This window comes from Patagioenas fasciata, chromosome 10, assembly GCF_037038585.1.
Source record: "Patagioenas fasciata isolate bPatFas1 chromosome 10, bPatFas1.hap1, whole genome shotgun sequence".
Lineage (NCBI taxonomy): Eukaryota > Metazoa > Chordata > Aves > Columbiformes > Columbidae > Patagioenas > Patagioenas fasciata.
The window spans coordinates 4,640,959-4,663,055 of NC_092529.1; the positions used below are offsets into that span (position 1 = coordinate 4,640,959).

General features: G+C 46.3%; 1 protein-coding gene across 6 annotated transcripts in view; it reads left to right on the forward strand.

Moving 5' to 3' along the window:
• Positions 1–22,097, forward strand: part of PLXNB1 (plexin B1) — an 82,198-nt gene that overhangs the window by 26,766 nt on the left and 33,335 nt on the right. For 5 of the 6 annotated variants that reach the window (XM_065845192.2, XM_071812954.1, XM_071812956.1 and 2 more), the window contains exons 3-7: positions 10,182–10,284; positions 13,516–14,659; positions 19,193–19,375; positions 19,789–19,917; positions 21,616–21,716. In XM_065845192.2, the coding sequence (XP_065701264.1) occupies positions 13,526–14,659; positions 19,193–19,375; positions 19,789–19,917; positions 21,616–21,716 (1,547 nt within the window). In that variant the 5' untranslated portion in view covers positions 10,182–10,284; positions 13,516–13,525. The remainder of the gene's footprint in view (positions 1–10,181; positions 10,285–13,515; positions 14,660–19,192; positions 19,376–19,788; positions 19,918–21,615; positions 21,717–22,097) is intronic. The other variant, XM_065845190.2, reaches the window with a different exon arrangement.

Sequence of the window (22,097 nt, forward strand, 5' to 3'; positions counted from 1 at the left end):
TGCAGGTAGCATAAAACTTATTTCTGCAATTGTTGTTGTTGTTGTTTTTCTTTCTCCCCTCTCTCCTCCACTTTAAAAGAGCGTTTCTTGCCTGGTAATGAACCGTAACTCAATTTGAGCTAAAATGGGTGATAAGCAGATGTATAAACAATACAAGCCCTGTTCCAAAGCATTTACAAACTAAAAATGTTATGGCCTACATGAGGTTCCTACTCTTCAGAAGTACTCAAAGCACTGGTCTTATTTTAAGCCCTGTCTAAACATTTAAAAATAACTCGAAAATAGGGCTCACTTCTAGATGCTTCACCCTTGATAGCCTGGTCTTGAACTTGGTTTTAGATGCTTACGCAGATCTGCGGAGGGCACAGTACAGAACAGCCCTGGTTGTTTCTTTGAACTTTTCCTTTCTCTTTCAGAAGGAAGAGAACAGTGTTTTGCTCTGTCTGTTTCTCCCTAGGGACACGGTTTCTGCTGTTAGGTAGTGTCCCTTTTTTTTTCTTTAACCTTTTGTAGACTGGCTTTCCTGCTGTGGTCCTTGGGGAACAGCTATAGAAAGCAGAACTAAGATGACGTATTAATATATTCTTGGAGGTATGTTCTTATGGCTGAAAACAGCTGCATTGGTGTGTTGTGGGAAATTACAGCCCCTTTGCAAGGATACAAGCACTGACATGTCTGCATCTCGTGTTCTATAGCGACAGTCACTCCATGGGCTGACTCAGAAGTCGAGTGCTCAGGTGACAGATACGAGGAGACAGACAGACAGACATGGGGCTGGGACAAGAAGCCAGATGGAGAACACCCAGGATTAGATGATGTTGGAGCAGATTGGGACCAGGTAGAGTGGGTTTAAGATCTCTCCTGTTGCTTGTTTTGACGTGTTGCACCATGTAGTCGGCTGTCTGCAGGAAGATGTCCCTGTCCCAGAGCAGAAGTGTCACCGCTGCAGAGCGGCAATGGGCTCAGTTGTTACACCATTTAGAGAGCATCCTTCCCGTTTCACTCGCAATTCCTCAATTATTCTTTTCATCAGTTACTTTGTTCCAGCAATGATTCTCTCTCGGCCTGTTCCTGCGAGTGTTAAGCCTCTCTGCCACTTTATACATATACATGTATGCTGTTATGTATCCAGATGGTCTGTCCAGATTAGATTTAGTTGGAACCCATCTTTAGCCTATATGATCTTCGCTATTCCTAGCTGGTCCATTATTTTAGTTAGCGTATTTCCCACTAAACCCTGAGAGGGTTTGATTTAAAGCATTTTTATGATGCTAAACTTGTGTCAGGCCCACTGTGGCCTCCTGGGTTGACATCAGGTGGCCGATTGTTCGGTTTGGTCCATGTATATGTCTGATGAGCACTGTCTGAGCCACGTTTTTGCGGGGTTTTGATTAGTTTGCTGATGTTGTGGCAAAGTTGAACAGTTTCCTTTCCCAGAGAAATGCACAGTCACTGCCATGTGGAATACAGAGCCTAAAATGCCAGAGGAAGGTGCCTGGGAGTGGGACAGTCTGCAAACAGAACGGTGCTGACCGCAGGCTGTGGTTTATCCTTTCAGCACAGGTGTGTGTGCTTTTTCCTTGTTCCCCTTGTTCTCTGCTCTAGCTGTTCCTTCCAATAAAAAGAACAGCCACTCGATCAAAACTCAGCGCTCTCCCTAACAAACTGCCATAAATCTGGTTTTCCTGTCTTCTGTTCGGGTTTTTTTTGGCAAGGTAGCGTTCTCTTGAAATGCCAACTGTCAGCCAGTTATACTGGCTGCAATTCCTGCTCGTAGCAGTTTGCATTTCAGACGAGCGGTGCAGTTTATGCAGCAGACCTGTCAGAGCATCTCTGTGGCCCTGGGGTGAAGGTCTGGGCTTCCCTGAAGGGCAGGAAGGGGAGACCCAGTCGGTCCTGCCCAGCCAGTGGCTGTCAGACTGAGGTGGGAGGGTAGCAAATCAGATGGAGAACAGTCTCAACCGAAAAACCTTTATCATTCTTGGCTGCCATGAACAAGTAGCCAGTTCTGAACCATGGTGCCTTTAGGACAGCACTGAAGAACCTTTCTCAGCACTGATCACAACGAGGAGCTCAAATATTTTGCCAGAAAAACTTAGGATCTCCTCAGTCTGAGTGCACAAATAAGATCAGAAACTCACTTTGCAAAGCCACTTGATGGTGCTGGAATTTCTTATGGTGAATTTTGTCTTGTAATAAAATCCCTTGTTCTGAATAAAGTGTGACTAGACATCTCCCTGTTAACAAGGTGACTGGAGAACTCTTGCTCCAGATGGTTTTATTTCTCTGAGTACCAAATCTTGCGGTGTCCCAGCTGCTGCTCCCTTTCTGCTTAAATTTCACGTGGCTTGTTTTCACTCCTCTAGCTCGTGGACCCACAGCGGTATGAGCGAAGAGCATTGCCTCACGGCCCATGCATGGCAGGAGTCCTCCCGCCCCTGTCTGTCTGCAGTCTTTGCTTTGAATTTTATCTTTGAAACAATAACTTCCAAGTGTGAACGATGTCTGGGGTGGAGGGCTGTGACTGTAGGGTGGAAGAGGACTCTGCATTGCTGCTGCCAGCCTGTGTGTCCTCAACCACTGACACCTTGAGAGCCCCTCATGGATGATTCCTGTGCCAGCCTTACGTGTGGAACTAAGTTTGGAAGCACTGGGTATCAAAGATCCCAGCCTGGGTGGGAAGAACATTGCTCAGTCGTGGAGAGGGTCCAGAGGAGCCACAGAAATGATCCGAGGCTGGAACAGCTCTGCTGGGAGGACAGGCTGAGAGAGCTGGGGTGTTCAACTGGAGAAGAGAAGCTCCGGGGAGGCCTTATTGTGCCTTTCAGTGCTTAAAAGGGGCTGATAAAGATGGGGACAGACTTTTCGGCAGGGCCTTTTGCGATAGGACAAGCAGAGATGGTTTTAAACTAAAGAAGGGGAGATTCAGGCCAGACATGAGGAAGGAATTGTTGCCCCTGCGGGTGGTGAGAGCCTGGCCCAGGTTGGCCAGAGAGGTGGTGGATGAACCATCCCTGGAGACATCCCAGGCCAGGCTGGACGGGGCTCTGAGCAACCTGAGCTGGTGAAGATGTCCCTGTCATGGCAGGGGTGGCACTGGGGGATCTGGGAAGGTCCCTTCAACCCAAACTATTCCCTGATTGTTCAGCAATGCAGTGGGAGCTCTCATGTTTTATACCAGTTATGAGTGACTTGGGAAGGTCCCCTGGCTTTCTGAATGACCTGGTGTGTTACCATCTGTTCTTGGCCTTACGAAAGCCTTGGTACTGCCTTGCAGAGGTGGGAGAAAATGTCTGGCCACCTCAACTTGGATCATTATCTGGCAAACCTGTGTAACCTAATTACCAGAATATTAAACTGAATAGTTAGGAGCTGACTACTGATAGCCTTCTAGGCTTAGGTACTAATTTATGGAAGATAAATTGATTAAAGCTTCATTTCTAATAATGCTTTAAAATGAGTTGAGTAATACTAGATAGAATATATCTCAACCTGATTTGAAGGCAAACCGCAAGCAGATCGTGGTAGTGATGTGGAATTCTCTTGATTTTGCTGTCTCTTCTGGATGGGAGGAGATAGATGCCACTCGTGTGGTCGCATTGCATTAAGTTTATTTGCATGTTGCTACCTGTGTTCATGGCTGTAGCCAGAACTGCTGACACTATTGGAGTGGTGGGGAGGACTGTCAAATTGCTGTCAGGCTGTTTGGTTTTCCAGAAGGTAACTGGGGAGGACAGAAAAGGGAATTTTTCTTTGAAATGAAGGAAAACTTCAAGGAGAAGAGTTCCTTCCTGTCCATCCAGGGTGTACTAATTCTTTATAGGGCTGTTGTGGTACTGAAATTGAAGACTTCTAGGGTGTCAAGGAGATGCTGTTCTTTAACAGGCCAGAGCACCCTGTGCTACTGAGAGTCTGCAGGGTGAAAGGATTTATTCAAGGCAGACACCAGAGTTTAATGGTTCTGATTTGCATCTTGACAACTGGATGGTGGAGTTCGGGATGTGGTGTCCTTGTGTGTCTCTGTCTGCTTATGGTCTGTAACACGGCTAACAAGAATCTCTTTTGTGGTAGGTTTTGTAGAATTGTAGAACAGTTTGGGTTGGAAGGACCTTCCCAGCTCCCCCAGTGCCACCCCTGCCATGAGCAGGGACATCTTCACCAGCTCAGGTTGCTCAGAGCCCCATCCAGCCTGGCCTGGGATGTCTCCAGGGATGGTTCATCCACCACCTCTCTGGCCAACCTGGGCCAGGCTCTCACCACCCTCAGGGGCAAAAATTTCTTCCTCATGTCTGGCCTGAATCTCCCTCCTTTAGTTTAAAACCATCTCAGTTTGTCCTACTGCGACAGTCCCTGCTGAAAAGTCTGTCCCCTCTTTCTTACCAGCCCCTTTTAAGTACAGGAAGGTCTCCCTGTTCTCCCGTCTGCTGTGCTGCAGGGCTGGTGCTGGCATGGAGACCACAGGTCCCTCCTGGGGACAACCGTAGGACTGGCTTCCTTTCACAAGGGTTTCACAGGAGGTTGAAAGCTCCTTTCCTCTCTTGCTGGGTTACTCCAAGGCCAGGCTATATGCAAAGGACTTTCCCTGGGAGTGTGGCCTTTGCCTGGGGGACGTGAGAGCTTGGTTAGGGGTCACGGTGCCGTCCTCTGGGAAGCTGGTGGCAGGAGGTCTCCTCCCTCCCTTCTGCAGGGCGCCCTGCCAAGGAAAACAGGCTCTCGGGCAGAAGCCATGACATTGAGAAGATCGTGTGTTGTCCTGGCTGTTTCTGGAGGAAATGGTTGGGCATTTCTGCTTGACAGAAATCAACACAGACGGGCTGAGGCAGCTCGAGGAGCAGGGCTCCGGCTTTCATGGGCTTTGGAGCCGAAGCTGAGGATGGGAGGATCTGGGGAGAGGTGCCCCTAATGACAGGGAGGGCAGCGCGGTTGGGAAGGTGTGCCGTGTTTGAGGTGGAGGCTGCTAAAATGTGAATCATGTCTGTTTGAAGTAGTGATAAAATCCCAGCTTGAAGGTTTTCTGTAATACCCGGCCAAACAGTCTGCTGTGCTTTAGCTTCCCTCTCACCCCGCTCAGAACGGACAGTCCTGACCTACTTTTAGCAACAGCAGCTCTGTTGAACGCTACCCAGTGCTTAGCTGTATATACGGCAAACACGTTATCTGTTTTGTTCAGGCTTGCGAGAGAGAAATTTCCATCAAATATTTAGCAGGGAGGGAAGAGCTGTTCCTGGAAAGGAGGATTTGGGTGGGTTAAACCCACACCCAGCCGGCTCTGGCCTTTGCTTTGGGTTCTCGGTGTGCTGAGGGTGATGCTCGCTTGCTGTGCTGGGCATTAACTTTGTGCTGCGCTGTCAGGATTCAGTTAGATGGTATCTAAATGTTAATATGATAGATAATAATGCCTTTAGTCAACGAGGTTAAGGTTCCGGCTTCCTAAATATGCAATTAGGCAGGGCTAAAGTTACGTTCTTAATATTTAAAAATAAATAAAATCTATAATGGTGCCATAAAATAAGTTTAAGTAGAGCTGTCATCCCAGGGCAAATTGCAAAGCTCTGTGTAGCTCAGTATCCTGGCTTTGACAAGAGCCAGAAGCAGATGCTTAATGAGGACTGTAAGAAACAGGGCATGTATAATGCGGTGGGTTTGTTTGTTGGTTTTGTATTAGTTGTTTTTTTCTTCTTCCCCCCATCCTAATTTGACTCCCAGCTTATGACCATCATCAGTTAGGGGCCCTCTTTGATCAGGAGTTGTATCTAATAATCTGATCTTGACTACATCTACTCTCCATTAATTTACATAATCCCTCTTCTAACTTGTTTATGTTTCCAGTCTCCATGACATACTACAGCAGTGAGCGCTACAATTTAATTATGCATTTTAACTACTCTCCAAATATTTTACATCTAGTCATAGTATCCTCAAACGGGCTTAGAAAAGTTGTCTGTAACTTGTAGGTGCTCTCTTGTTTCTGTATTATTAGCCATGATAGTTGATTATTCCATGTTTTTCATCTTGACACCGTCATGTTTCAGATCTCTTAAATTTTCCCTGTCTTCCCCCGGTTGTTTCTTTGTCCATCCGAAGTCCTGCTCTGCCCAGTGTCTCCTTATATGGAATCTGCTCCATGTTTTTGATCATCTTTGTTGTCCTTTTTGTCATTCTGTCTCCTTTTTCAGATGTGGGAATCGGAGCTGCCTGCAGCATTCAACAACATCGTGGTGATCCCTGTTTCCTTCCCAATCACTCTGAACATTGCATTTGCCTTTTTGCTCGATACTAAATGCTGAACTGACCTACCAAGTTTCCAGAGTTTTTCTAAGTGGTAGCTGCTAGCTTGGATCCTATTGTGTTTCTGTAATTAGAATATTTTGTATTGATTTTGGTATTTATCGACACCTAAGATACTGTGTAGTTACTTAAGAGTGCCTGAGTTCTGTTACCTTTTGTAGTCTTTTCTGAATTTGATTGTGATTAATTTGTTAACAGTAAAATTCACCACTTTGGGACATATTCCTCCACATAGGCCTCGTGTAAGCATTGAACTGCACAGGTGGCAGAATAAATTCTTGGCAGATCTCACTGATAACCTTCCTCTGACGGGAAGCTGGTTTCATTTCCTGCCTTTTAACTACTTATTAAATCACGATAGGTACTGTAACTTTAATTGCATGAGAGCTTTTTTTCCTCCCCAAGAACCTTAGCTGACAGTTCTTTTAAAATTAGTTTAGCTCATATTAAACAGATTAAAAACTGGCTCTTGGTTCTCAATTAACTGGAAACTGGAAATCTGCTCATGGAATTTTGCAGGTACTGCGGGAATTGCTCTCTGCTCCAATACTAGTTTGTATTTTGACCAACAGTTGGGTACCTGAACTTCTGCAAGCAAATTTGTTTCTACAGGGCCAATGGTCTTAGATTTATGTGGACTTGTGCAGAAATGGTGGATTTGCTCAGCAGGGTGATTTGGGTGGGTAACCTTAGCGAGCAGGGTTCTGTTACAGCTGGGTTAAACCTGTCCAGGCTCTCTGGATGTACTTTACACATTAAAGGCTACAGAACTGGATATATTTTTTCCTAGCTAGTTGACTGGAAGAATATTTGCGTCATGGATGGTATCCGAGTGGATACAGGCTCGGAATGTGGCGTGGTACCAAAAAGGGCAAGAGGTTCTTAAGCAGGTAGGTGGAGGAGTGGTGGGTTGGAGACAGTAATGTTTGCTCTGGGTGCAGCACTAGAAATCCAAAAGGATAGAAAACCTGTCTGGGAAAAGGGGATGCTCATCCAGGTCAGGTACCTTTAAAAAAATGAATATATATATATATATATATGAATATACATATAAAGATGCTGACAAACTGGAAAGGACTCAAGGAGCTACAAGAAAGTCTTTCTGACTGAAGAAGCTCAAACTGCCTGATGTACCCATCCGAATAATTACACGTGGCTGCAATCTGTGATTCGGGAATGCCCGAAGCTGCCGGGACGCACAGGGCAAGGATTGCCTGGTGTTTGTCTGCCCTTACACTGCTACTGAGGCACCTATTACTGCCTGTTGCTGGAGCCAGGGTTCTGTGTAGGTGAACCTCTGTCTGAGTTAGAAGAGCTGTCGTTATCTTCTTGCCGAAGGAGGATGAAGAACAAGGATTAGTTTCAAACTCTTCACAAGAAGCGACCAGAAGCTTCTTTGACTCGGGAGATTCTTTGACAAGCAAAATGTGACAAAATGACCAAGCATTTTAGTTGTGGTAAATAACCCCCCTGGGGATCAGCTTGCTGGGTTAAGGTGGTAGTTTCTATAATTTAGGAGCCCTAAGAAAAAAACTCTGCTTTGATGGGAGACTTTAGGCAGGAGCTTATGAGCTACAAGAAGAGTTTTGTGCTACACCTTCGTTTAATTAAACAGAAAGTTGGAGCAGATCCCTAACACCAGCAGAAAGTTGTGTTAAGATCCTAAGAAACTAAGAAATGACTTGATTTCCCCTTTTAAAAACGTATCTACAACATGGTGCATGGGTCCACATTTTGTTAGTGTTTGAGAGTTGAAAAGTCAACCCTCAATTTACAATGACAAAATATCTACGAAGAAACCTGCTTTTAACAGCAAGCGGGTTGTGGTTGCCTTGTATTTCTTGTAAATTTCTTGTGTAGTTTGTCTTCATTTATAAAAAGCTCACTATTTAACATTGTATTAATCATTAACTGCTAAGCATTTGTACTGGAAGCTTAAACTGGTGTTTATAACACATTTTCACCAGTGCAAGAGAAAAGGTCGGTTGTGCAAGAACTGTTTAGGGAAAATACCTGTCCACTACCATCCATTAATTCCAGTATGGCTAAAATGAATATTTAGGTAGGCCCAGGGGTGCAGAAGTGCTTTTTACAGTTTTTCTTTGGAAAAACTGTAAAAACAATGCACAAATATCATTGAAATGGCAATAGTATCACAAAGTCGACAGAATACTTCGTGCAGTGTTGTTTCAGTACGGCTTCTTCAACCCCGGCCAGAAGGGTCCATTGTAATGGTCAGCAGGAGCTACCAAGTGTTTAGAAAACATCATTTTCCCAAGTGTTTAACTAATAGCGCTGTTAATTCTGTAGCCTGAAAGTACAGGTTTCCTGCCACCTTCCCTCCCTGTTTCAGGTTGGATATTTTGTCTTTAGAGGGGTTTTTTGAAGTTATTTTGACCTCGGCTTTGGGGTTACTCAGGTCTGGTATAACAGAGCCCCCTTGTCCGTGCTGGTCCTGCTCCCACAGGATGCCTTGGACTTCTTGGGGTCAATTTTATTTGGAAAAACAGAGGTTGGTGTTCATCTCTGCCAGAGCTGCAAGTGTTCTGAGACAGCAGAGCAGGAACTGGCCTGGTAGTCATAAATAAGACTCAAAAAAAGAGATTTATTTATTTAATGGGAATGTCATCTTTCACAGCAGAAAACAGCAACTCTCTGTTGAGCATATGAGAAGGGGGGTGGTAATTTGGGACTTTTGTGCAGAAAACCCACTGCTTTTCATTTGTACATCTTTCAGTGCTCTTGCTGTGCTCTGCAAATGATACAGTGGGAAGTGCAGGTGCAGGGACCTACTTTATTTTATTTCATTTATTTTTTCCAAGGATAATTCTGCTGAGATTGGTGTTCAGTATGAAATCTAGCTTAGAACTCAGAACGTTATCTGACCTCTCCGTGTTTGGGGATAGGATGTGGTATTAGGGAAATAATCTGCGTGGATGGAAATAACCTTTACGTGTTGATACGCTGTTAAAATGGGTCCAAATGGGTTGCGTTTGTTTCTTTAATAAATGAGTAAAGTCTCTGAGAGGGATACGTGAGGTCAGAGAGGTAAAATTAGCGCTACAGAAAACATTGTCTTATTTCAAATTCCAAATAACAAAATAGTGCCATTGCTTCTACGTTCTCGGTTGTTGTTTTGTGGATGTGATATAAATATTCTGTGGCAGAACTGACTAATCCTCTAGCCCTTCTGTTGTGATCCAGATTAAATAAATGAGACGCAGAAGTATCATTTGGATATTAATATTTTACAGTGCGTTACAGGCAATGTTCAGCGTATTGTCTGAAGCGTTTTCCTATTTAACGGGAATTCATCAAAAAAATGGAATATTTGAAAGGAATCTTTAAGCCTTGGCAATTGCTTTCAGAATTAATTAAAGGCTACACACTTTTAGTGCAATCTGTCTGTAACAGCTGTGTTTTACCCTCGCAGTGAGCGCAGGAAGCAGAATGGTTCAGTAAATCCATAAAGAGCTCAGAAGTGGAGCTTGTCATGAAACCATCAGATTTAAATGTAGGTTATCCTCCTCCTGTCCTCCCAGAGAGGTTGTGATGGGCTTAACGGAAGAGCAAGAAATAAAACAGGCAGCAATGCCCGTGTTTGAGAAACAACTTGGAAAACTGAATCAAAAGACGCTGCTGGCTTTTTTTTTCTCAGATTTCACGTAGAATGCAAATGCTTCTAACTACTGGTAGGCACGTAGGCTCATACTCATTTCTAATGTGTGTTTGCTCACCTAGCAATAAACACAAGTTCATTTGCTAATGGCTCTTCAGCAAAGAGCAACAAAGAGCGCTATATTCAGTGTTTACCCGTTGCTCGGAGCGATCAGAACCGGCTCGCAGAACATGCTGTGCTACCTCTTTCTTTCTTTTTGCTTTTGTCTTCACAGCTGCCCTCTGTTTTCCCAGTGTCATGAGGACTAGATAGTAACTTCTTACCTGGGACACCTGTGAGGACCAGCTCTTAGCAAAATAACGTCCAGGGGGATATAGGTGAGTGAAGAATAGCTCAGGTCAGAGCTTTGACCACAGCAGGATCTGGTTTTGATCGTGGTATGCTGGAATGAAAGGCCAGTTGATTTTCCATCTCTTTCCAGTACAGGTGCTCCAGTAGGTAAAATGTGTTTGGTGGAATGTTAGGGGTAGATTCAACTACAGGTCAAAGAGCTTGTAAAAAGATCGGTGATGCTAGAGTGGTGTTGTGCACTGGGTTTTAAGTTCAAGGTCTGGTGTCGTGTATAAGTGTTAGTTCTGCGCTGGGAATCGTCAGTGATGGTGTGGGGTGGGCAGAACAGAGTCTAACAGCTTGTAGGCATGAGCTCAAGCCAGAAAGCCAGTATTTCAGAGTTCATAGATTCTGAAGACACACACTGATTTTACCATGCAAGTGCTGGCATAGGAAGGTTGCATTAGCTAGAAAGAAGATGAGAGATTCCTGTAAGTGGTGTAGTGTAATGATGTCTTGTGATCCTCAGCTGCTCCCAGATCAAAGCCTGTCTCCCCCATGTCCGTGTGGCTCTGTCACGATGCAGTCAAGCTCCTGCTGTTGAGTGGTCATCAGCCTCTTGTTTGGTTTGCAGGCGTTTTGAGCTTTGCAACTGAGGAGACTCCAGACAGAGTTGCACAAGAAGCCATCGTGATGTCTGCATGATGGCAGTGCAGAGGTACCCAGACAGCTGTGTGGTCACAGAGTTCCTTGAGTAAAGTTTAATAAAAATGGTGAGGATGCATTGGAGCTGGGGCAAGATCTGCTCTGCTGATGTAAACCTGAGATGATAGAGTCAAGTTGGAGCTCCATCCTTCAGTCTTACATGTATCAACGTGCTGGCTTTACAAATACCCTTCATCATGGCACACAGATAACATCTCCCACATGATGAGGAGCTCGTCCAAGTGCTTCACCGCCCTGGAAGGAGACTCCGAGGCCAGTGCAGTGCTGTTTGCGAATCGGGTGAGGCAGAGTGTGCGAGTAGCACTGAGAGCAGAAAACACCCAGTGTCCATTCTTGGGGCAAACAAAAGCCCCAGTGTGCACAGAACCGGAACAGGGTGCTGGTTTGGCGTGAACCGGCGGCTGTGTGCTCTGAGCCGGTGTTCCTGCCCCCGGGTGTATCCTGACAGTACTGTCTGCTTACCTACAATAACCATGTGAAATGGAGCTTTTCCAGAGCTTCACAAAGCCTATATTTATTAATGTGTTGTATTTATAATACCTTCCATCCGCTGGATTTCACAAGTAGACTAATCCTCTCAACTGGTCTTTTGGTAGGGCAAAGATGCCAGTTTTACTGACAAAGGAGCTGGAAAGCAGACTTTTTGGTTTGGTTTGTTTTGCAATAGCAGTGAAATAAAACATGGATGTAGAGTCTTACAGTTATCATTCTCACCATTGCTGCTGTGTTTTCTGCACACCGTGTGCTGCACGTTGTACAGAGCACTTGTAAGACACAGTTTGTGTGGTGAGAAGTTTGACCTAAATAGGTTAATTCCTGCAGTAAATGCTGGGTTAGTCTTCTCACTTCTGACCTAATAGCACTTTGAGCTTACCAAGAAGACCCAGGAGGGGTGACGCTGTAGGATGGATATGATGATAGTTTTCTTAGCTTTACCTACAAAATTAACATCAGCCCTGAGGAGCTGAGTTGCCAAAGTGGGCGCAGCAGATGACAGGCTGGTTTTGGAGGAGATGCTGTACCCGTCAGCTCTGAGCCGCTGGCCCAGCTTGGCATATGTGGGGCTGCGTGTAGCTTTGGTACCTTGTCTGCAAGAGGGAGGGAAGAGATTTACAGCTGTATCACCACTTCTCAATTCAAATATGGTGGTACTCATAGTAAATCATGAGTACTTGCAGCTGCTGCCCTTTCTCTGTGGGGAAAGCATTAATCTAAGTGTTGCAGGTGCTTATTACCACATTTCCACCATGCTGTGGGATTCCCTGTGCTGCTCAGCACAGTTGTTCCTGTCTGTGGCATGGTTTGGGTGGGTCGCGGTGGATTTCAAGTGGGGTTAGTCTAAAGATCCTCTGGAGAGGAGCAGAACCGGCCTGGTGGCTCCCTGGGTCTGACCAGCACTCACCCCATCTGGTCTTCGCTGCATGTTGGGCCATGGGACAGGGAAGGAGTGGAGAATCGTCCACAGAGCAGGCTTGTTTCCATCACCTTTTACAGCGCTGGCGGAGGTGCTGTGGAGAGATGAGTGCCAGCAAGAGACTGCTCCTCCAAAGAGTGCGGTGACAAGCGAGCAGGGCAAGGTGGTTGCTCCAGCTACCCTGGACATGCTGCATCTGCCCAAGGAGATGGGGGCCCACCAGGGCTGGGGTGACTGCTGTCCCCAGTTGGGTGGCCGGGAGCTGCTGTGACTGACTCCTGGAGGCCTCATCCTGGTACCCAGGTTGTGCTTGGGTGGGTGATGCTCAGTGGCAGAGATGGCATGGAAAGGTTTCTTCTGAAGCACTGATAGAAGAACCTTAGACCCAAAAGAGGCTGTTGATAGCTATAAGTGAAAGAGAAGGATTAATTATATCTAGATCAAATACAGAGCAAAGGGGTTATTAGTTTGTTCTGAGTTGGATCCCAGCTACAGTTTATTTAAACAATGGTTGTGCAGGTGTATTTGTCTTGGACAGTGGTTTATTTCACTGTGGTGTAGCTCATTAACAATGTCTGCGGTGTGCTGGCTGCTATAGGAATGTGGTCCTGCCCTGGAGAACTTCCAGTGGAGCATCATAGGGAAGAGTTGTGCAGGAGCTGGGTTAGACACGGCTTTTTCTGATGTTACAAGAATAACGATCAGCTTCAATGCTTGAAGCACCTTCTGTCACAATATAAATAGGACGTTTCTCCTTGGGTTATGTCCCTGGATTGATGAATCTGTGCTTTGGATTGTTTATTCAGCAAGTTTAGTACAAGTCCCAGGCTTGCGAAGAGCAGCTTTCCCCAGTACCACCCAGAAGCCTCTGGGAAAGCCCCCAAGAACACGACTTGCAGTATTGCAGCTTCTCCTGAAAATGCTGTGCCTGTTGTCTTGGTGTGGAGGTGGTTGAGTAGAGTCTCTGATACTCCTGCAGGCTTCTTTCTGTTGGTGATTTTGCAAATGTCCTGTGTTGGGTCTTTGTATTTAGCTCTCTTTGCCCACTTCTCATAATAAGAGTGCTACGGAAGGATTTGGGGTGTTAATCTTCACTCCTGGTTTCCAAGAAGTTATAACAGCCTTTCCTCTATTGCAGAGCATTTACCATGCCTCTGGGAACGTTCCTCCTTCCTGTTCTCTGTTTCTTGGGAGCAGCAATTCCACGGGGACTGCAGTACGTCACGTTCTCGCGCAACGCCACGAGGTTCCTCCACCTCTCTATGGACTTGGAATCCGGGACCATTTACTTGGGGGCCACCAACTTTCTCTTCCAGCTGACATCTGACCTGCTGATGGAGAACGTGGTTCAGACTGGGCCAGTTCTGGACAGTAAGGATTGCCTCCCCCCGGTCTCCAAGCTGGAGTGCCCTCAGGCACACCACACCGACAATCACAACAAGCTGCTGCTGGTGAACGCCGTGCAGAAAGAGCTCATTGTCTGTGGGAGTGTGCACCAGGGAATCTGCGAGAAGAGAAGCCTCACATCCATTGACCACGTCCTCTTCCGACCGGAGAGCCCTGGTGACACTCAGTACGTTGCCGCCAACGATCCCAACATCACCACTGTGGGACTCATCGCCTACTCGAAGGATGAGGTCCCCTTGCTGTTTGTGGGACGAGGCTACACTAGCCGAGGAGTTGGGGGAGGGATTCCTCCCATCACTACCCGAAATCTCAGGGCCCACGGAGGGGATGTTCAAGCAACAGACTCGCACTCCATTTTCTCCTATGAAGAAACAGCAAAACTGGCCGTGGGCCGGCTCTCGGAGTACAACCACCATTTCATTAAATCCTTCACTTACCGCTCGAGTGTTTATTTCCTATTCTACCGTCGGGACCTCAAATCTCAGTCACGTGAGTACAAGACCTACATCTCACGAATCTGCCTAGATGACTCTCACTATTACTCGTATGTGGAGTTACCGCTGCTCTGCCAGAGCAAAACCAACACGTACAGCCTCCTCCAAGCGGCCTATGTCACCCGCCCGGGACAAGACCTGGCCCGGGGGCAACTGGACACCGAGGGAGAAGTGCTGTTTGCATCCTTCTCTGCCTGGCAGGCTTCCTCTAGCAAACTGAGCGAGGAGTCTGCCCTCTGCGTCTACGCAATGGAGGAGGTGGATCGCCTGACCAACTGGACTAGGGACGTTTGCTACATGAGAGATGGGAAGTCAGAAGAAGGGACAGAAGTGGCGTATATCGAATATGATGTCAGTTCCAACTGTGTCCAGCTGCCAGCGGTAAGTGGCTTTTGCACCTTTGCCAGGGTAAAGTCTCCAGCGTGCCCTTGTGTTGCTTTGTGTTCCTGAACTCAGCTTGTTCCCCACAGATGGAAGTTGAAATCTGTTTGGGTTAGAAGCCTTTGGGCTCAGGCTGTTTCTTTGCTACCGCAGCGATGTGATGCGTCCTGGTTAAGCACAGTCTGTGTCATTGCTGCTGCAGGTGTCCGTGCAGAGGGACAGGGACCATGTGTCTGTGGGGAGGGCACCTGGTGTGACCTGGCCCTGAGGTCTGTCTCATAGCCATACCAGGCACTGGAGCTGCAGTTCAGGTTGTTCTTTATCAGTATCTTCATCCACTGGGCTGCACTGCGGGAAAGGAGTATGTGCATGGGAAGGGGATTTGAGGGCTGTGCTGTGTCCCTGTCACTTATAGTGAGGTGCACCTCACAACAGGAACGAAAAAGAGCAGAAGCAAAAGCAAGCGTCAGCAAGATCTTAATTTCCTATAGACAGCATTAGTGCTGCAGAATTCTGTGCCCAAGGAAGAACACTTCCTGACCTGGCTCTTCTGTCTCCAGAGCTGTAAGAGTTCACAGTCCTTTAAATTCTATGACAAAGGCACAATGGGATGTTGCAGGACAAAGGTGTGGACTGAAGTGGCTGTGACCCTGAATCCTTGCAGTCTGTCAGCCACGCTGGCTGGTGCTGCGATACGGGGGACGGTGACACAGACACTGTTCTCCCGGGGCGGTGCTGGATGCAGTGTCCTGGCAGGGGGCTCTGTGGTTTTCACCGAGGGCGTTGCTAGTCCTTAGCAGAACAGCATGTTATCTTGTGTCCTCCTTCTTCATACAGAACAGGCTGTCCAGATAATTGCATCTTCCCAGCCTTGTGCTACAAAGAGCTACCACAGAGCTTTGGAAGTCTCTGGGTTTGGGCATGTGGTCCAAAACCAGTTTTAAAATTATGGTTTTCCTTTCAGAAGCTAAAGTTGACTGTAGAATACTTGTGGGATGAGGGAAGGGTGAAGAGCAGACTTGGAACAGGACCAATGTGAGGTCAGGAAGGGTATGTAGGGGTTGGGAAGCAAGAGGCTGCCCAGCTTGATGTTCTGCTTCTATTTCTTAGCTGTGCCCCTTGTGGGCCGCATGGAAGGGATTGTCACAGGTGATTTTTGGGCTTGAGGGAATTAAATCTCAGAATCCTTCATTTAAAATGATGTCGAGTCCCCCTGTACCGTTTGATCTGGTGGAGAAGTGGGTGTGCAGGGTGGGAGAAGAGCCCAGTCTCTGCAATGTGATCCATGGTACGTGATCCCGGGGTCCCAGCTGCACCGTTTGGCACTAGTGAGCCGACTAAGTACTGCATCTTATTAACAAGTGTGTCCAATGATATGTAAATGTCCTAACAAAGTTTATCCGTCACCATTCGGTACGTGGTAGCGGTTGTCATTAAGATTGTATCTAACAGCACGTAGGGGTCTGTGCCAGCTCCAGCCCGCTCCATTCAGCGCCGTGTGGAAGCAGCTGTCAATGGACGTTTTATGCAGAAGCAGTTTTAACTCGGTTTCAATGGTAGCAGCTTGTGCTGTATGGAAGGATAACACTAATTAATTTCACGTTTTTCTACTTCCAAACCAGAAGGTCTGCCCTTTTCCCTAGTTAGCGCTGCCTCCAATTTTCAGTCCATCAGGAGAGGCTCAGACTGCGTTTTACAGTTCAGTACAAGCTCTTCAACTGGAAAGAAAACAAAAAGCTTGTTTTTATAAGAATTTCAGAATCTGTTTGTTCAGTTAGCCAGAGATCCATTAGCCTTGAGACACAGGAGGCTGCGTAGATACTGTTAGAGAGTTGATAATTGGAAGTGTGAAATGTGTTTCTGCAAGGCTTGGCAAGGCTGCATATCTTCTGTGGGTGTAGTTTTCAAGGTGTGTAACTTGTCCTTTTGCACCGAGCTTTCGGTCATCTTCTTACATAGACACAGATTTGTCCTGTTGTTGCAAAATTCGCAGCAGAAGCTTCATCCTAACTTGCATCGCAGTGGGACACTGGATGATCCTTGAAGTGTATTTTCTGCTGCGTCGCCAAGATGTTATTCGCCGAAAACGATTCAGACAGCTTCTATGTAAATTTATATAAGCGCTTTATACAATTATCATGGTCTTAATCCTGTAGAAGGGACCCAGTTTCAGCTCCTGAGGCTGTGGGGCGGCTGTGCCGGTGCTGGGAGAGCTCGCACAGCTCACGTTGGTTGACAGTGGATAAATGTCGTGTGTGAAATGACTCGCCCTTGGCATCACACGTAGGCAGCAGCGGCGCTGAGCACAACTGGGGCACAGCTATTTCTGACTTGCATGCATTTCTTTTTAAGCAAACTTTGAAAAATCAGCCTCGGTAGTGAGGTCGTGAGGCTCTAGAATTTGTCTGAATTGATACAAGGGTTGCAAAAGTTAAGTAGAATCCCGTTCAAAATGAATATTTGATGCTTTTGGATATGGGAATTTAGCTGTGGCCCTCTTCCTAATAAGTCTTATAGGAACTAGACAACCAGAGAAATAGAAACCTTTAAGTTACGAGGAGGTGGTTGAAAGAAGTTTAAGAATTGAGCGACAGAGCTAGTAAGAAAAAGGTATTTGTCACTAAAAATAAACGACAGCTTAGAGTACGGTGAAAACCAACAATCGTTAAAAGTTGTAACCTCTTTTGAGGCTTTAAGTCAGAGCGTTACGTCCAGCATGCAGAAAATCAGTTGAATTATTAATAGTACTTGAAGGGAAAAATAAAGCATCAGAATGAAAGTAGCGCCAGTCTAACTGGCAGGTTTTCCCATGTGGAACCACCGTGTCAAGCCTTGCTCCCCGTGAAGATAGCAATACATTGGAGACCTCAATAGAGGTCAGCAGGTTCGAGATGTTTTACTGTGGGATTTCCATAGACTTTGTCAAAAGCTCCTGATCGCTCTAATTTCTCCACTTTTAGTTTCTTCACTTTAAGTTTCTCCAAGAACCAGCAAAGTATTAGATTTATATATATGTGTATATATATATATACACATATACACACTTTTTTTTTTAAGTATAAAAATAAATTTTAAAATAACTGACAAATGGGAGAAGAAGGGGGGTAAAAGGTCAGGTTTTCCATGTGTTTGGGGAGGGATGCTGAGCAGATGCCTCAAGAATGCCACGCTGTGCCGTTATCGCCGACCCCGGCGCGGGCGGCTCCGTCGCCTGGTGCTGGATGGTACCGCACAGCTCAGCGCTGCCAAGCGCAAAGCCGCGAACATCAGACAGAAGGAATACGGACATCAGACAGAAGGAATATGGACATCAGACAGAAGGAATACGTAACCCTGCTCACATGGAGTGTAAATTCAACCGCATCGCCCGAGGCAAGAGAGGGAGCTGGAGTCAGCACAGGCTGCTCAGTTCCTGCCGCTGCTCCACACGCAGCCTCCTAAGAGCATTGGAAAGGAGGGAGCAAGTGTTATCCATAAGGGATTTCGTGATGATAATCATAAATTTGCACAAGCTATTGTTTGAGGACAAGCCACTCATCGATTAAAAATGATGTTTTTAATAGTAATGGTTGATAAACAGTCCTGCATTTGGTCTCCAAAAGGATACTGTAAAATTAAAGTGGGCACAGAACAAGGTGTCGAGAAAGATAAAGCGACAGAGGAACTATTCGGGACACAACTGGGTTTGTTACTTAGGAAAAAGATGAATCATAATGGAATATCTTCTCTACACATACAAATAGTAAATGAGTTGGCAGCTTTCATTCTCTTTCATTTAGAATTCACTAAGTGGAGGTTTGGTGGAACTGGAAGGGATCTGAGTGGAACAGAAGGCTGAGTGATTTTGCACAGCTCCGTGGAGTTAATTTTCAGAAATTTCCCAACATTCAGAAGAATTGAAGCCATGTGCAGCGCTGACTCTTGTTTTGACCGTTTGTGGGTCTCTGGTTGTTTGTGCTCCATGATTTCTGTGTGTAGTTATTCAGCTCTTTGGAGCAGGCTGTGCTTCACCCTGGCTTTATCTGTGTCCTGATGCTTTGGGGTTCTACTTCAGGCTTACAATTTGTAGGTGATAAAACAAAACCATGCTAATTGTTGGAGTTGATGCTTGTGACAAAGTCGGTTGGCAGTGGAAGCAGGAATACTCATCTCTTCATTTTATTCTGAAAAATACAACTAATCATCCGCAAAGCTGTATCATGGCAGTGTGTAGCCAGTAGTGTGTTTTGGAGAACTTAAGAGTTTAGTAGAGTTTCGATGTATTTCATTAGTGATTCTGAATGGACTTGCTGAAATGTCTGCAGGATCTTGTGAGGGCACAAAGCGCCAACATACCTAAACTGATTATTAGAAGCTGGTTTTGTTACTCTGTCAAAAAGCTTTGGGGGATTCAAAGCTGAATTTGAACTGGGGCACCCATTTATGAAATTTGGGCGGGAGCAATGGCTGGAAGTGTTAAAGGCACTAATGTTCCTTGTATCCTTTTTGTTGTTGTTGTTCTGATTTCCTTGTTCTTTCCGCTCCCCAAAAAAGGACACCCTGTACGCATACCCCTGTGGCTCTGACCACACTCCCAGCCCCATGGCCAGCCGGGTGCCCTTGGAAGCCGCCCCCCTCCTGGAGAAAACAGAGGCCCGGCTGACAGCTGTGGCCGTGCACGTGGAAGATGGGCACACCATTGCTTTTCTGGGAGACAGCAGAGGGAGACTGCACAAGGTATGACCTGGATGTGATAGGAGGCAAAGAGGATAAAACTAATCGGGGCTGCTCAGGTGGAAGGGGAAAAAAAGGCGATTTCTCTTGTCCCTGGGGAAGTTAAGTTCCTTCTAAAGATCATTGCTGTCCACTGGTCTCTTCTCACGCTGTATTCTCAACAGCATTGAGAATGTGAATGCCCCAAACAGTGGTCACCTGCACTAAGCCAGTGTCAGGGCTGGTGCGTCCTGCGTGGCTTCTGCAGGTGTAGCCGGGCACACGCTTCATGTGGATGAAGTCACCGCGTTGAGATTTTGGTGAGAGGTTGAAATCCTGGCACACAGCCCTGGTTCCAACTCGTTCCTGATGTAGGATGGGTGACCCCAACTCTTGCTGTGATATTTTCCCCGTGTACAACTGTGACTCTCTTGCAGGTGTACCTGGGAGCAATGGGAGATGCACACGTATACGCTTCTTTACCTATCCAGTTAAACAGCATGGTGAGTGGAGACCTGCTGTTTGACCAGACGCAGGAGCACCTCTTCGTCATGACCCACTCAATGGTAAGAGCAATAAAATCCCTTCCACACAAGAGCTGAAAGCATTTGAGGTCCAAACTACTGATGGGAATGGGGGGAGGCAGAGAAACTGTGTGTGCGTCTGAGCCTGTGCTGGGCAGCAGCTGCTGCCGGCCTGGTTTACAGGGATGGGGACTGGCCTTCGGCACAAGCTGGGCAAAGCCTTGTTGCCCTAAACCATGGCCTTCGTGCTGTGTGCGCTTCCATAAGTCAGTCTGTATCAGCAGTGGTGGAGGAATGTGAACTGCAGGCTGTAAAATGCTGCTCTGCTGGCATGGAGTCAAGGGGCTGCAAATTCCTGAGTTCCGCTGTATTGAGCAGAAACTGTTTGGACAACAGTTTGTGTCTCCATCTGAGCAGAAGGAGCCTTCTGGGTTTGCAAGTGATGTGACCTGTCTTGGTTTTGCAAAAGGCTAAAGAGAAAACATGAGGTTTTGTGTAACCGAAACTGTGGCACGTCTCCTGGTTTTAATCAGTTAAAAGATTAAGCTGTTCTCCTGTAGGCATGTAATCTAAAAAAGCAAATATGTGAGGGAAGCATCTTCAGATAGCAGAAGTGCACTCTGACCGGGTATATAATAACAGTCTTGCAGATGAAATCAAGCTGTATAAGGAACCATGTGAGACAACTTTCTCTCTTCTCCTGCTTTCTGTAATTGCGTTTGTGTCCAGTTACAGCTGGAGGAGAAGAGGCATGGTGGTGCCTCAGGCTCTTGGGATATCGGTGTCTGCTGAGTAGGAAATCCAGCTATGGATACTTGATTTGAGAGGATTTGTGCAACACCACTCAAATCAGCTCCTTGAGCTGGAAAGAAAAGGATCCTCCTCGCAAAGGAAAAGCAGCCATTGAGTTACTCTGAAGGAAAGAACAAACAACAAAATGAGCATGCTGGAAAACCTCTGCTTCCCTTCACCCCCCCCCATGCACTCTGAGATCCTCAGAAATTTTGTCACACTTCAAAGGAGGAGTTGAAATCTGTGAGTGGAAGAAGATTAGGGAAATCTGAAATATATCCTTAACATTAATTGTTCTGTCAATTAAAAAAATCCAAATTACTTCACGTACTTAGCAAAAGTAATAGGTCGGGGATTAGAAGTTGGTGTTTTAAAGTAACTGACAGTGTATTAGCAGATTAAAGAGAGGGCAAGAGGCTGAAGTCAGCAAGGATAGTAAGTTAAAGCAGAAGAGTTTTGCAAGTAAAACTTAACCCCAAACGGCAGAAGCCTTTTGTTCCACATTGATCAAAGCTTCTTGTTCTACTCACAGTCAAAATGGTGGCTCTGCCAGACAGAGCTGGGCAGTAGGGCAGATGTTCAGAGACCTCAGCTGGAGCTACTGTGTCCAGCATCAGTCCCCTGCATGTCAGGAGAGATGATCTCCCATGACAGAGTCCAGACAAGCAAAAAAGTGAATGGTATTCGGTCTGCTATTCCTTGATCCATTTTGTTAAAATACGGTTTTGTCACTACATAAGGTCTCCTCCTTGCAAAAAGCATCACAGATAACCCATTAATAGCAACACACTTTGCTCGCCTCGGTGCCTCTGTACAGCTGGACGGTTAGATGTCCTTTGCCAATATGTGAAATGGCCATTCTGATGGCCTCTGGAAACTTGCAGGAGAAGCCTTAGACCTGGAGCCTGTGTCGCGTGCTGTGTTTTCACTGGTTTCTTCCTCTGGCAGGTGGCAAAGGTTCCCATACTGGAATGTTCCCTGTACTCGGACTGTGAATCCTGTCTGGCGCTGAAGGATCCCTACTGTGGCTGGTGTGTCCTTCGGGGACGGTAAGGCAGGTCCCTGCTCACCTGCAAGGATTTTGGAGGGATAGTGCTTAGGGATTATCCCACTTACTCTCTTCCTTATGTCTGTGTATGTCTGGATTTAGTTTATTTTTAGTTCCTTTATAGGATATTCTCTCTAATGTACCATTCCACGCTCTGCCTCCCTGAAGCACCAGCAGCAGTTGCACACGGGGGTATTTTCCCATTGCTTTTTGGGTCTTTGGTCACCACTCGCGATGCTCCCAGCCTGTGGATTTCAGCCTGGTTTTAGGCTGACTGCAGCTCAAACTGCCTTTTGACAAACGTAGAGAAATTCTCTCTTCTTCTGGGGTCGCTCTCTGCTAGCACTGTTTTCTACTTCTTGCTCCCATACTGATGTGTAAT